The 12,252-nt window shown below is 37.0% G+C and overlaps 1 protein-coding gene across 2 annotated transcripts in view; it reads left to right on the top strand.

Moving 5' to 3' along the window:
• flt1 (fms related receptor tyrosine kinase 1) overlaps positions 1-12,172 on the top strand; it is a 30,289-nt gene extending 18,117 nt beyond the window's left edge. For both annotated transcript variants that reach the window (XM_088283101.1, XM_088283102.1), the window contains 19 exons: positions 5,194-5,317; positions 5,413-5,521; positions 6,224-6,520; positions 7,613-7,759; positions 7,851-7,982; positions 8,055-8,161; positions 8,374-8,509; positions 9,069-9,173; positions 9,254-9,367; positions 9,436-9,515; positions 10,140-10,212; positions 10,318-10,403; positions 10,485-10,607; positions 10,690-10,801; positions 11,164-11,263; positions 11,336-11,441; positions 11,502-11,596; positions 11,672-11,738; positions 11,805-12,172. In XM_088283101.1, coding sequence (XP_088139227.1) covers positions 5,194-5,317; positions 5,413-5,521; positions 6,224-6,520; positions 7,613-7,759; positions 7,851-7,982; positions 8,055-8,161; positions 8,374-8,509; positions 9,069-9,173; positions 9,254-9,367; positions 9,436-9,515; positions 10,140-10,212; positions 10,318-10,403; positions 10,485-10,607; positions 10,690-10,801; positions 11,164-11,263; positions 11,336-11,441; positions 11,502-11,596; positions 11,672-11,738; positions 11,805-11,978 — 2,287 coding nt within the window. In that variant the 3' untranslated portion in view covers positions 11,979-12,172. The remainder of the gene's footprint in view (positions 1-5,193; positions 5,318-5,412; positions 5,522-6,223; positions 6,521-7,612; positions 7,760-7,850; positions 7,983-8,054; positions 8,162-8,373; positions 8,510-9,068; positions 9,174-9,253; positions 9,368-9,435; positions 9,516-10,139; positions 10,213-10,317; positions 10,404-10,484; positions 10,608-10,689; positions 10,802-11,163; positions 11,264-11,335; positions 11,442-11,501; positions 11,597-11,671; positions 11,739-11,804) is intronic.
• The last annotated feature ends 80 nt before the right edge of the window (positions 12,173-12,252 follow it).

The raw sequence follows: 12,252 nt of genomic DNA, 5'->3' as shown, positions 1-12,252 counted from the left end.
AAAAAAAAAGCCTTACTATACATGGTCTTTTTTTTTATGTCTAAAAAAAAAATTAAAAAAAGCCTTACTATACATGGTCTTTTTTTTTTAAATGTGTAAAAAAAAAATAAAAAAAGCCTTACTATACTTGGTCTTTTTTTTAAATGTCTTTAAAAAAAAAAAAGCCTTACTATACATGGTCTTTTTTTAAAACGTCTTTAAAAAAAAAAAAAAAAGCCTTACTATACATGGTCTTTTTTTTTTTTAAATGTGTAAAAAAAAAATAAAAAAAGCCTTACTATACATGGTCTTTTTTTTAAATGTCTTAAAAAAGCCTTACTATACTTGGTCTTTTTTTTAAATGTCTTTAAAAAAAAAAAAAGCCTTACTATACATGGTCTTTTTTTAAAACGTCTTTAAAAAAAAAAAAAAAAAAGCCTTACTATACATGGTCTTTTTTTTTTTTAATGTCTAAAAAAAAAATAAAAAAAGCCTTACTATACATGGTCTTTTTTTTTTAAATGTGTAAAAAAAAAATAAAAAAAGCCTTACTATACTTGGTCTTTTTTTTAAATGTCTTTAAAAAAAAAAAAAAGCCTTACTATACATGGTCTTTTTTTTTTTTAATGTCTAAAAAAAAAATAAAAAAAGCCTTACTATACATGGTCTTTTTTTTTTAAATGTGTAAAAAAAAAATAAAAAAAGCCTTACTATACATGGTCTTTTTTTAAATGTCTTAAAAAAGCCTTACTATACTTGGTCTTTTTTTTAAATGTCTTTAAAAAAAAAAGCCTTACTATACATGGTCTTTTTTTAAAACGTCTTTAAAAAAAAAAAAAAAGCCTTACATGGTCTTTTTTTTTTTTAATGTCTAAAAAAAAAATTAAATAAGCCTTACTATACATGGTCTTTTTTTTTTAAATGTGTAAAAAAAAAAAAAAAAAAAGCCTTACTATACATGGTCTTTTTTTTTTAAATGTCTAAAAAATAAATTAAAAAAAGCCTTATGATACGTGGTCTTTTTTTTAAATGTCTTTAAAAAAAACCCTTACTATTCATGGACTTTTTTTTAAATGTCTTTATAAAAAAAAAGCCTTACTATACATGGACTTTTTTTTTAAATGTCTAAAAAAAAAAGAAAAAAAGCCTTACTATACATGGTCTTTTTTTTCAAATGTCTTTTAAAAAAAGCCTTACTATACATGGTCTTTTTTTTTTAAATGTCTTAAAAAAAAGAAAAAAAGCCTTACTATACATGGTCTTTTTTTTTTAAATGTCTAAAAAATAAATAAAAAAAGCCTTACTATACATGGTCTTTTTTTTTTAAATGTGTAAAAAAAAAATAAAAAAAGCCTTACTATACTTGGTCTTTTTTTTAAATGTCTTTAAAAAAAAAAAAAAAAAGCCTTACTATACATGGTCTTTTTTTAAAACGTCTTTAAAAAAAAAAAAAAAAAAGCCTTACTATACATGGTCTTTTTTTTTTTTTATGTCTAAAAAAAAAATTTAAAAAAGCCTTACTATACATGGTCTTTTTTTTTTAAATGTGTAAAAAAAAAATAAAAAAAGCCTTACTATACATGGTCTTTTTTTTTTTTAATGTCTAAAAAAAAAATAAAAAAAGCCTTACTATACATGGTCTTTTTTTTAAATGTCTTAAAAAAGCCTTACTATACTTGGTCTTTTTTTTAAATGTCTTTAAAAAAAAAAAAGCCTTACTATACATGGTCTTTTTTTAAAACGTCTTTAAAAAAAAAAAAAAGCCTTACTATACATGGTCTTTTTTTTTTTTAATGTCTAAAAAAAAAATTAAAAAAGCCTTACTATACATGGTCTTTTTTTTAAATGTCTTTAAAAAAAAAAAGCCTTACTATACATGGTCTTTTTTTTTTAAATGTGTAAAAAAAAAATTTAAAAAAGCCTTACTATACTTGGTCTTTTTTTTAAATGTCTTTAAAAAAAAAAAAGCCTTACTATACATGGTCTTTTTTTAAAACGTCTTTAAAAAAAAAAAAAAAAGCCTTACTATACATGGTCTTTTTTTTTTTTTATGTCTAAAAAAAAAATTAAAAAAAGCCTTACTATACATGGTCTTTTTTTTTTAAATGTGTAAAAAAAAAAAAAAAAAAAGCCTTACTATACTTGGTCTTTTTTTTAAATGTCTTTAAAAAAAAAAAAGCCTTACTATACATGGTCTTTTTTTAAAACGTCTTTAAAAAAAAAAAAAAAAGCCTTACTATACATGGTTTTTTTTTTTTAATGTCTAAAAAAAAAATAAAAAAAAGCCTTACTATACATGGTCTTTTTTTTAAATGTCTTAAAAAAGCCTTACTATACTTGGTCTTTTTTTTAAATGTCTTAAAAAAGCCTTACTATACATGGTCTTTTTTTTTATGTCTAAAAAAAAAATTAAAAAAAGCCTTACTATACATGGTCTTTTTTTTTTAAATGTGTAAAAAAAAAAAAAAAAAAAAGCCTTACTATACATGGTCTTTTTTTAAAACGTCTTTAAAAAAAAAAAAAAAGCCTTACTATACATGGTCTTTTTTTTTTTTAATGTCTAAAAAAAAAATTTAAAAAAGCCTTACTATACATGGTCTTTTTTTTAAATGTCTTAAAAAAGCCTTACTATACTTGGTCTTTTTTTTAAATGTCTTAAAAAAGCCTTACTATACTTGGTCTTTTTTTTTTAAATGTGTAAAAAAAAAATAAAAAAAGCCTTACTATACATGGTCTTTTTTTAAAACGTCTTTAAAAAAAAAAAAAAAAGCCTTACTATACATGGTCTTTTTTTTTATGTCTAAAAAAAAAATTAAAAAAAGCCTTACTATACATGGTCTTTTTTTTTTAAATGTGTAAAAAAAAAATAAAAAAAGCCTTACTATACTTGGTCTTTTTTTTAAATGTCTTTAAAAAAAAAAAAGCCTTACTATACATGGTCTTTTTTTAAAACGTCTTTAAAAAAAAAAAAAAAAGCCTTACTATACATGGTCTTTTTTTTTTTTAAATGTGTAAAAAAAAAATAAAAAAAGCCTTACTATACATGGTCTTTTTTTTAAATGTCTTAAAAAAGCCTTACTATACTTGGTCTTTTTTTTAAATGTCTTTAAAAAAAAAAAAAGCCTTACTATACATGGTCTTTTTTTAAAACGTCTTTAAAAAAAAAAAAAAAAAAAAAAAAAGCCTTACTATACATGGTCTTTTTTTTTTTTAATGTCTAAAAAAAAAATAAAAAAAGCCTTACTATACATGGTCTTTTTTTTTTTAATGTGTAAAAAAAAAATAAAAAAAGCCTTACTATACTTGGTCTTTTTTTTAAATGTCTTTAAAAAAAAAAAAAAGCCTTACTATACATGGTCTTTTTTTTTTTTAATGTCTAAAAAAAAAATAAAAAAAGCCTTACTATACATGGTCTTTTTTTTTTAAATGTGTAAAAAAAAAATAAAAAAAGCCTTACTATACATGGTCTTTTTTTAAATGTCTTAAAAAAGCCTTACTATACTTGGTCTTTTTTTTAAATGTCTTTAAAAAAAAAAGCCTTACTATACATGGTCTTTTTTTAAAACGTCTTTAAAAAAAAAAAAAAAGCCTTACATGGTCTTTTTTTTTTTTAATGTCTAAAAAAAAAATTAAATAAGCCTTACTATACATGGTCTTTTTTTTTTAAATGTGTAAAAAAAAAAAAAAAAAAAGCCTTACTATACATGGTCTTTTTTTTTTAAATGTCTAAAAAATAAATTTAAAAAAGCCTTATGATACGTGGTCTTTTTTTTAAATGTCTTTAAAAAAAACCCTTACTATTCATGGACTTTTTTTTAAATGTCTTTATAAAAAAAAAGCCTTACTATACATGGACTTTTTTTTTAAATGTCTAAAAAAAAAAGAAAAAAAGCCTTACTATACATGGTCTTTTTTTTCAAATGTCTTTTAAAAAAAGCCTTACTATACATGGTCTTTTTTTTTTAAATGTCTTAAAAAAAAGAAAAAAAGCCTTACTATACATGTTCTTTTTTTTTTAAATGTCTTTTAAAAAAAGCCTTACTATACATGGTCTTTTTTTTTTAAATGTCTTAAAAAAAAGAAAAAAAGCCTTACTATACATGGTCTTTTTTTTTAAATGTCTTAAAAAAAAGAAAAAAAGCCTTACTATACATAGTCTTTTTTTTAAACGTCTTTAAAAAAAAAGAAAAAAAGCCTTACTATACGTGGTCTTTTTTTTTTAAATGTCTTGGAAAAAAAAGCCTTACTATACATGGTCTTTTTTTTAAATGTCTTTAAAAAAAAAAAAAGCCTTACTTTACATGGTCTTTTTTTAAAACGTCTTTAAAAAAAAAAAAAAAGCCTTACTATACATGGTCTTTTTTTTTTTTAATGTCTAAAAAAAAAATTAAAAAAAGCCTTACTATACATGGTCTTTTTTTAAATGTCTTAAAAAAGCCTTACTATACATGGTCTTTTTTTTAAATGTCTTAAAAAAGCCTTACTATACTTGGTCTTTTTTTTAAATGTCTTTAAAAAAAAAAAAAAGCCTTACTATACATGGTCTTTTTTTTTTAAATGTCTAAAAAATAAATTAAAAAAGCCTTATGATACGTGGTCTTTTTTTTAAATGTCTTTAAAAAAAACCCTTACTATTCATGGACTTTTTTTTAAATGTCTTTATAAAAAAAAAAGCCTTACTATACATGGTCTTTTTTTTTTAAATGTCTTAAAAAAAAGCCTTACTATTCATGGTCTTTTTTTTTAAATGTCTAAAAAAAAAAAAAAAAAGCCTTTCTATATGTGGTCTTTTTTTTTTAAAAGTCTTAAAAAAAAGCCTTACTATAACATTGTCTTTTTTTCAAACGTCTTAAAAAATGCCTTACTATACATTCTTTTTAAAAAAAAAATCGAAACACCTTATTATACATGATTTCTTTGTATAAAAAGGTTCATCCAAAATAAGGCTTTTTTTTTTCGAGACATTACTCAAAGCGCCTCACACTATTATCTCATCTATCGACTGATGACATACCCATCAGGGCGGTCCAGTATCTTGCTCTAGGAAACCATCTCGGACACTTGGAGACCCCGGAAAGAAACAAAATTAATTTGCAAAATGATTTGGGTCCCACAACCTATTCACGGCGATTCTACTGTAAGCACGGTCAAATAGTCACGCAGGTGACGTTTGGTGTCAATGGAGCTGAGTATCTTCCTCGTCCTCACTTAAAGGTGCACTGCTCCGACATCCTCCTCCGTGTGGATCCCCGTGAGCGAGGGGCTCCCCGCCACGTCCACACACAACCACATCCTAAGTGTGACCCACAGACAGGAAGTTCTTCAGGGGAAGACCAAGGTGGAACATGACTCGCCAGCGTGCTAACATACGGTAATGTCGTCGTTTAACCAAGGCGCACGTGTGTGTGTGCGTGTGTGTGTGTTGTCTGTTAGACGGTGAGTGTTGTGACAGTGGCCCGGGCTCTGGTGTCAGGCGTGTTCCGTTGCGTGGCATCCAATTCTGTGGGACTGGACCACCTGGACATTCACTTCTACGTCACAGGTGACCACACCAACAAATAATAAATAAATCAAATGATGATGACAAACTGGCGACACGATAAACGACTGCTTTCATGTTTGCATGGTCACTTGTTGCTAGGCGCTCAATCGTGAGAACAGGAAGTAGACACCTACTCAGAAATTGACCCCCCCAAAATTTAGATCAACTCTGTATTCAATATAAAAGTGTCTTATGAAGAGTTTGGATCGTCGCGTTGCTCTTCAGTGCATGAGGTAATTCCAAGTGTGTGTGTGTGTGTGTGTGTGGGTGAGATAGAGAGCGCGAAACAGGAACCCGTGGGCTCTTATCATTCCACTTCCCCCGTCTCCTCGTCCCGCACGGCGCACTTCCTTGGACTGGCAGCTCGACTTTATTTCGGGAGGCCTCGGGGTGTTCGGGAACGATAAACACAATCCGCCATCAGGAAGCTCTCGAGCCGTTTCCACGGGAAGTTTCAAAGGGCTAAAGTAAATAGAAAGACCCTTTCTCGCCGTCTTCGCGCAGGCCACAATAGCCGTGGCGACATCAAAAGGTGCTCCAAAATGGCCGCCAGCTCGCCCCCCCCGTACAAGGACGTGTCACGGTGAAGTCACGTCACAACGATTTTGAGACGCGCTAACGTTAGCGAGCAGGCTAGCCGAGTCCGCGTCGTCCGTGGTTGCACGTTTTCTAAATCACGTTTCTCTTCACGAATGTCGTCAGACATTCCCGGAGGCTTCGCCGTGAGTCAGGATGAAGAGCCCAGAGAAGGCGGCGATCTTCACCTCACCTGCAGCGCCAACAAGCACCTGTACGCCAAGCTGTCGTGGCGCCGCCTTCACCCGGCCGGCGGCGGGGGCACCGCGCTGCACGGGCGCCCGTCCACGGGGGAGTTCTCGCGCTCTCTGCGGTTGTCGCTGAGCAACCTGAGCAACCAGGACTCGGGCGCCTACATGTGCGCCGCCCGCCACCGCCTCAGCGGGCAGGAAGCTCACCTGCTGGTGCAGGTGAGAGTCTCAGGTGAGTCCTCATCGGAAACGCTTCATGTGGTTTTGGTTCTGTCAACTGGTCCATCGCCAAACAACTTCTACGATGGAGCGCGGCAATGATCCCATGAGCAACCAAAATGTCCGCCTCAGCGCTGCCTTATTTCTGGACATCCTGATGTCTTTGTGCATGAACGTCGCAAACAAACAAACAGCCACTCTCACGGAGTTGCGGCTGTTTGGGAATCGGGTCCCCTCGGCTTCCTGAGGCCCCACCCTGCCTTTGCTCAGCACCTCTTTCACGTGGGAATGGGCTCTCGTCGGGAGGAAGAGCACACAATGGCACTTCCCACAATGCCACATTTACAGGCCCCTGCGCTGGGACGCGGGAACAATCAGCCAATCAGACACTGTCAGGCCCCGGGCCCCCGCTCGGACAATCATCAATTGTTGTCCGGGAGGAAGATCGCGGAAACAACAATCAGTCGCCTCGCTTAAGTGACTTTGCTTCATGTCTGCGGACCACTGCTCGCTATAACAATCAGCGCCCGACACGTCCACTTCCGTTCGGGACCCCCGCTTGGGGAATCACTACACACACTCACACACACACACACACACATTATTACACACTCTCTGGGTGACCAGTGAGAAAAAAAATAGTCCACTTCCTTTCGCTTAATTCTAACGTCAGAAAAAAATGAAAAGTGGCTTTCGGGGTGAGGTTGAAATCAGATGAGGGACACTGAAGCTAACAGAAATGTGTCACTTGAATTTGTTGTTGGGATAACAATCAGTCCTTTAAGACTTCCCAATATACAATTCCAGGTTTTATCAAGTACGGTACAGGCGCACATCTATTGGCAGGAAAGGGAACTGCGATGTCTATCTCTAGTCCCTGAGGTTAGGCACGACATGTTAAATTAAAAAGTGACAGCATACATGGATGCGTTTGCGCGCTCAAAACTTGCCTGCACTGCCCCCTAGTGGCTGCACCAAAAATACATCATTGAACATTAGAACGCTCGACCAAAATTGGGTTTGGTTTCAAGGATTCAAGTTTATTTGGTGTTCAATTCCGTTCATACATTAATTCTGACTCTGATTTTTTTTTTTTGGTGGTCAGCTTTGGAGCCTCCGGTGCTGCTCAACAATTTAACAGATCGCACGGTAAACGTTAGCAGCTCCGTGACCCTCCACTGTCCCACCGAGGGCATCCCGCCTCCCAATGTCACGTGGTACAAGAACGAACACGCTCTGTCGGCAGGATCCGGTAAATAAATTTAAAAAATAATTAATTAAATAATACCATCTGACGTGAGCTACAGTTGTCTTTCCTTTCACTTTGGCGCCATCACTCGCAGGTATCGCGATGTCCCCGAGGGAGGGCTCCCTCCATATCGACCGCATCACCGTGGACGACCAGGGCTTGTACACGTGCCAGGCCACCAATCAGAGAGGATCTGTGGAGAGCTCCGCCTACATTTGGGTCAACGGTAAGTACTGGCTGTTTTCTATTCAATACAGAGCAATGTGCTTCAGCTACAAAATGAAAATATTCGTATCAGATGCGTGGGAAAGTCCGTCCATGGAGATTCCGAGCCTGGCGTGCACATGCGTGGCGGCGGCTTTCCTGTGGCTTCTTTTGACGCTCCTGATCCGAAAACTACGACAGGTGAGGAGACGACGTCAAAGAACAATTACAATTCCAGCGTGAAAGCTGAGCGGTTTCTCATAGCGACATATTGTTTCGACTGAGACACAAAAACAAATAATCTGGTAGCAAATGGCCCGGTCGCTGACGACCTTTGACCTTACCGCCAACCCATAAACATCTGGATTCCGTGCAATCCAGAATTAACGCTTCCCTGCATCAACCTTCCGCAGCCCACCGGCTCCCACAACAAAGCCGAGTACCTGTCGATCGTTCTGAACTCCGGAGACGGGCCCATCGAGGAGCAGTGCCGGCGACTCCAGTATGATCCCAACCAGTGGGAGTTCCCTCGAGAGCGTCTCAAATTAGGTACGTTATCAATCGATCGTCTGATTTCTCTCGTTTGTTTGCTTGCAGGAATGTAAGCAAGAGGATGTCTTAAGATGCCATCGGCGATACTCCGACTTTCTCATCGTTCTTATCAAAATGATCATTGGGAGGGACTCTTGTTCCATTAATCAGAGTCTGTATTGTCTTTGGCCGGATGATTAGGAACGCGACGCTTGGGTGTTTACTGACACTAATCAGCCGCGAGGGTGGTGTTCACTCAAATGTTCTCCTGATGAGCTCTTAAGTCTGGTCTTATCAGACGTGGACTTCCAGGATGGGCGAGAATAAGTGTCATGTCCCACCCAGGCGAGAATTTGGGCCGGGGAGTCTTTGGGAAGGTGGTGCAGGATTATGATTAAGGTTGGGTGAAAAGCTTTGAAGTCTTGTGTTATCACTCGCTCACTTTCCAAGATGCAAAAAGTCACAAACCAGTCACCTACGACTCTTCTTAAGTAATGTGATTGATTTACTCATCATGCAGCAGAACATGCCCCCCCCCCACTTTCTGGGCTGATAATAAGTATCATATCCCACCCAGGCAAGAATTTGGGCCGAGGAGCCTTTGGGAAGGTGGTGCAGGCGTCCGCGTTGGGGATAGACAACGCGTCCGGCTGCAGGACGGTTGCTGTTAAAATGCTGAAAGGTACAAAAAAAAAAATTTGCAAGTTTTTCAATTGTTTTTTTTTTTTTTCGATCCATTGCGTTTCACTTTCCATCCACCAGAGGGCGCCACAGTCAACGAGCACAACGCTCTGATGACCGAACTGAAAATCCTCAATTACATCGGTCACCATCTCAACGTTCTTAACCTGCTGGGAGCTTGCACCAAGCCAGGAGGTTTGTGGTTTTCAGATGACGGTCAGGTTTTGGATCCTGGTTGGAGTTCAAATGCGTTTGTATCGCAGGGCCGCTGATGGTGATCGTGGAGTACTGTCGTCATGGAAACCTGTCGAGCTTCCTGAAAAGCAAACGAGAGGTGTTTGGGGTGAGTGTGTGACTGTGTGCAGTCGATTTGTAAAAGATGCTATCAGCCTCATTTTTCACAATGTTAAGCGGCACAGAAAGGGCAAAACCATTCACCCGCAGACAAAAAAAAAAAAAAGTCACTTCCGCAATCTGGTTTTGAGGTTGTGACGTAGACTATCTGCTCTACGTGGGCCCATCTTGACTTCCTTCTATTTGATCTCGCAACTATAACCAAACATGGTCATCATTCGCACGTTTCTCATGACGACACACGAATGGGAGAGCGCAGACCTTTTTTTGTGTGTGCAGAATTTAAGAATTCTAATTTGCAGTCGTCTTTATTTGAATGAAAAGTGATCACTTAATTGGCTTTAATGCAGCAACATATTATGGGATGGCTATGTAAAAATTATCTTGCGCTTGTAAATTTAAAGTCATTTCAATTTGTACTTGAACTTTAATTCGAAATCAATTTTGGGTTCACATTAAGATCCAATTTTAATTTCAAAATCACTTTTCATTTGACTTTGAATGCAATTTTCATAATTCTACTTTAATGCAACTCATTTCTCTTTTGGTGTTAATTTCGATTTAGCACCTTTTTTTTATTTAATTGTCATAATTTTTTTTATTTAATTTTTAGTTTTATCGAAGAAAATCTGCCGAAAGGAGTTCCGCCATGCAGACAGCGATGAATGATGACAATAACACAGGAGGTGATTATAGCCGGTGGTCCAATTTCGATTCGGAGTACTTTCTACAAGTGCGGCAAATAAAATTCTGACTGGTCCTCTTTAAATTTCTAAAACACCAAACGTCAGACTCAAGCTCTCCGTTATTCCTGGAGGATCTCATCTCCTTCAGCTTGCAGGTGGCGCGAGGAATGGACTTCTTGGCGTCCCGCAAGGTCTGACCACCCATCACCTTCACCCCGTGACACACTCGACATTTTTGTTGTTGTTTTTTTTCTCAACGGTATCCTCTTCAGTGCATTCATCGAGACCTGGCAGCCCGAAATGTTTTGCTGTCCGACAACAAAGTGGTGAAGATTTGCGACTTCGGCCTGGCCAGGGACATCTACAAAGATGCCGACTATGTGCGAAAGGGAGATGTGCGTAAGCGTGCGCACGATTGTGCGATGCAATTTAGGTGAAAATATTTACCGTTTTATTTTTTGCGTCATTGGCCGTTAGGCTCGCCTGCCGCTTAAGTGGATGTCTCCGGAGTCTATCTTTGACAAGGTGTTCACCACTCAGAGTGACGTCTGGGCCTTTGGCGTCCTCCTGTGGGAGATCTTCTCTTTGGGTAAGAGGAATGCCGCAGGAGAAAATGACGCAATCTACACACAAAAAAAAAAAAATCATAGTTTTAGCTTTGAAACACTTTGCACACACCGAAGATTTGAAAAAAAAAAAAGTTCCGTTTTTTTACATGTGTTAGATATGTGCCTTTAAGGGGCGGGGCCGAGAGGGATGGGAATTCTGCTTTTGAGTTTGCTGATTAAAAAAACAAAAAAGGCTTTTAAGATTCAAATGTTTGTCCTCAAATGTAAAATTTAATTCTTGAGAATTGCAGACTTTGTTTTTCTCTCAGAAACAATAACGGTCAGCAGAGATGCTCCACAGAAGATGACAATGACGTTCTGTAATATCACACACGTACTGCAGGGTCTGCGCCATATCCCGGCCTGCACATCGATGAGGAGTTCTGCCGCAGACTGAAAGCGGGAACCAGGATGAGGGCGCCGGAGTACAGCACGGCCGACATGTGAGGAGGCGACGTGAAGTCGGCTTCCGTCGCGGCGACCCGAGCTAACGTCGTGTTTTTGCTGGTGTCCAGTTACAGCACCATGCTGGCGTGCTGGGAGGTCGAGCCCACCGAGAGACCCTCCTTCTCCGACCTCGTCGACACGCTGGGAGACCTGCTTCAGTCCATGGTGCAACAGGTACGGCCTTTAAAAAAAAAAAACAATCTCATTCCTAACAAGGTTGATTTGTGTTGTCAGGACGGGAAGGATTATATTCCGCTGGGATGTGATGTGGAATCTTGGAAGAGCAACAAGACCTTCAGACTAAAGCCCCTTGCTGTCACTAATTTAAGGTAACTCCCGTCCAAAATTAAAAATGTGCCATGGGACCTTTTCAGAAAAATGCCACATGTGGTTGTACGTTGTAGTTACCTGCACGCCGTGGTGGCCACGTTTGAGGAGATGCCTTGCGAGGATGCACGTCACGGTTCTGAGGTGAGGAAACACACGCACGCATACACACACACACACACACTTTTATACACTTCATACGTGCTTCAGGAGGGCGACAGCGGCATGGTCCTACCTTCAGACGAGCTGCAGCATCTATCATGGAGGCTCGACATGAAGGAAGCTCCGCGTCTCCATAGCAACGGGCTCACCAAGTTGGATTCGGACCGGGACGGCCCCCCTCCAGCCGACGACAACTCCGCTTTCTTTTACTCTTCCCTCTAGCACCTTGGCCCCGTCACTACGCATTTAGTCAAGTATAACAATTTGAGTTGATGCTTGTATTGGTACCTCATATTGTGCTGAAAAGGAGGAAAGACTCCTTTTACACTCACATTATATGCTGGATTTGTGTATGCTTAGTTGTATAGTACAATTTAAGAGTTATTCATGTTAGAATAAAATATAGACAATTTTAAGATGGCCGAAAAATGTCTTCTTTTAGAATTGAGTTGAAATTTGGAAGAGCGACTCATAATAAAATGTATGAATCTGTAGA

Source organism: Idiotropiscis lumnitzeri, chromosome 19 (assembly GCF_059441095.1).
Source record: "Idiotropiscis lumnitzeri isolate Australia: NSW breed Sydney's pygmy pipehorse chromosome 19, RoL_Ilum_1.0, whole genome shotgun sequence".
In the NCBI taxonomy this organism is placed as follows: domain Eukaryota; kingdom Metazoa; phylum Chordata; class Actinopteri; order Syngnathiformes; family Syngnathidae; genus Idiotropiscis; species Idiotropiscis lumnitzeri.
This window is presented reverse-complemented; position numbering and strand designations above follow the sequence as displayed.